Here is a 1,710-nt window from a genome sequence, read left to right on the forward strand (position 1 = left end):
TGATCTTTCCATTTCAGTGGCAATGCCCATATATTCCCCTTTGTCCTCTTTCACTGGCTGCAGTGCTTAGTGCACCTTTACCATTTATAGTTGGAGTTGACTCAAGGTATTTTGATCTTCATGACCCACCACAAGATGTTGTTTGCATTGACTTGGATACGAACATGTTGTATGTGTAAGTTGATTTGTTTTATATTATCTCCCATTTATATATTTTGCCATATATAATTACATCTCTTTGAAAGCATCTACAAATATGCTATTTTTGAAAGTTGTTAATAAATCTTCATCTTAAATGCATCATTTCTCAACCAGGGCAGCTATCAGAATCTGGGAAAGCTGTGTGTTTTGAAAAAAAGTGTTCAATATCATAATAGTTTATGTTTGGGTAATAATGTTAGCAGTAGACAGGAAATATTTGTTTATCAAAAGAGAAGATGGGTTTGAAAAAAATGGTTAAACACTGCTTTCAGAGCTCAAGAAATGATATGCTTTCTAGGTTTCATTCAAAATCCATATGTAAGTAAAATGGGTTTACCTGCTTGAGATAAAGTTTAGTCACAACATTGGGTGATTTTACACCTTTTTCTTAGTTGTGAGGATTTGAATCTTTTAAGGATCTGTTCTTCATTGCATAGAAATTGATATTAAAAATCAGTCATAGTTTGTGTTTGCTGGAGGTGATAAATAAGTACAGCAGTGGTATAGCTGAGGGTTCAGAGAGTAGCATGCTACATTAATAAAAGAAGTAGTAATAACTCTGGATGGATGCTTAAGAGCTACCCCCTTTACCCCAAAAAAGTGGGAAAGGGCAGTAAAGTATTGAAAATTCTGTAGTGTTGGTGCCAGCTTCAAGGTCCTGGAACACTTTTATTCTTTACTGTTTGAGATTGGCAGAAAAGGAATAGAGAAAAATTGGGGGTGAGGTCTAAATGGTCACAGCAATAGAATTGGTTGGGAAAATATCTTTATGTGAACCAAAAGAATAACTTAAGGAAGGAAGAGAGCATTTACTATAACTTAAAGTATAATTTTGAAATGGATCTACCATTGTATTTTGAAACTGAATAGCTGTAGTGGCTCCTTGCTATGTACATTTCGATTTACTTGCAGCCTGAAAGTAATCACTTGCGTGAATTAAATATTTTTTTGTAGCACACATTTTGTTGTTTATAAATGGCTCTCCCTGAGAAACAATTATTTCAGGAATATATTCATCATGGTGCTTTTAGAAATGATTATTTATGAAGTTGTAACTCAGAATTTTATTTTATTTACTGTCTGAATAAAATATATTATGGAGAGTCTTAATTTTGCTCAGTTTTGAATAACCTCTATAAAATTTCTATTAATCAGAACCTTGTTTTCTAAAATAACTTTGAACTGTTTGCACAATTGTACTTACGGAATTATGAAATGCTTTAGATACCCCAAAAGTATAGAATAATGTAAGTAAATTCTTACCTATCCACCACAATCTTTATTAAGAAATAAAATGTTACCGGTAAATTTGAACCCCCTGGATAGTCCTCCACAAACATATCTTGCTCCTTTCTCCCAGAGGTAACCATTGTCTTGGATTTGGTGTTTATTATTTCCATGTGTTTTAAAAACATTTATCTCAAAAAGTTTCAGATTTTGGAGCATTTTGGAGCATTTTGGATTTTCAGATTAGTGATGTTCAACCTGTATTATATATTTTATTTATTA

The 1,710-nt window shown here is 32.5% G+C and overlaps 1 protein-coding gene across 1 annotated transcript in view; it reads left to right on the forward strand.

Annotated features, from left to right (window-relative positions):
* DENND4C (DENN/MADD domain containing 4C) overlaps positions 1–1,710 on the forward strand; it is a 103,242-nt gene that overhangs the window by 44,302 nt on the left and 57,230 nt on the right. Inside the window, exon 10 of the mRNA XM_012665047.1 lies at positions 1–175. Coding sequence (XP_012520501.1) covers positions 1–175 — 175 coding nt within the window. The remainder of the gene's footprint in view (positions 176–1,710) is intronic.

This window comes from Propithecus coquereli, unplaced genomic scaffold (genome assembly GCF_000956105.1).
Source record: "Propithecus coquereli isolate 6110/MARCELLA unplaced genomic scaffold, Pcoq_1.0 Scaffold95, whole genome shotgun sequence".
Taxonomy (NCBI): domain Eukaryota; kingdom Metazoa; phylum Chordata; class Mammalia; order Primates; family Indriidae; genus Propithecus; species Propithecus coquereli.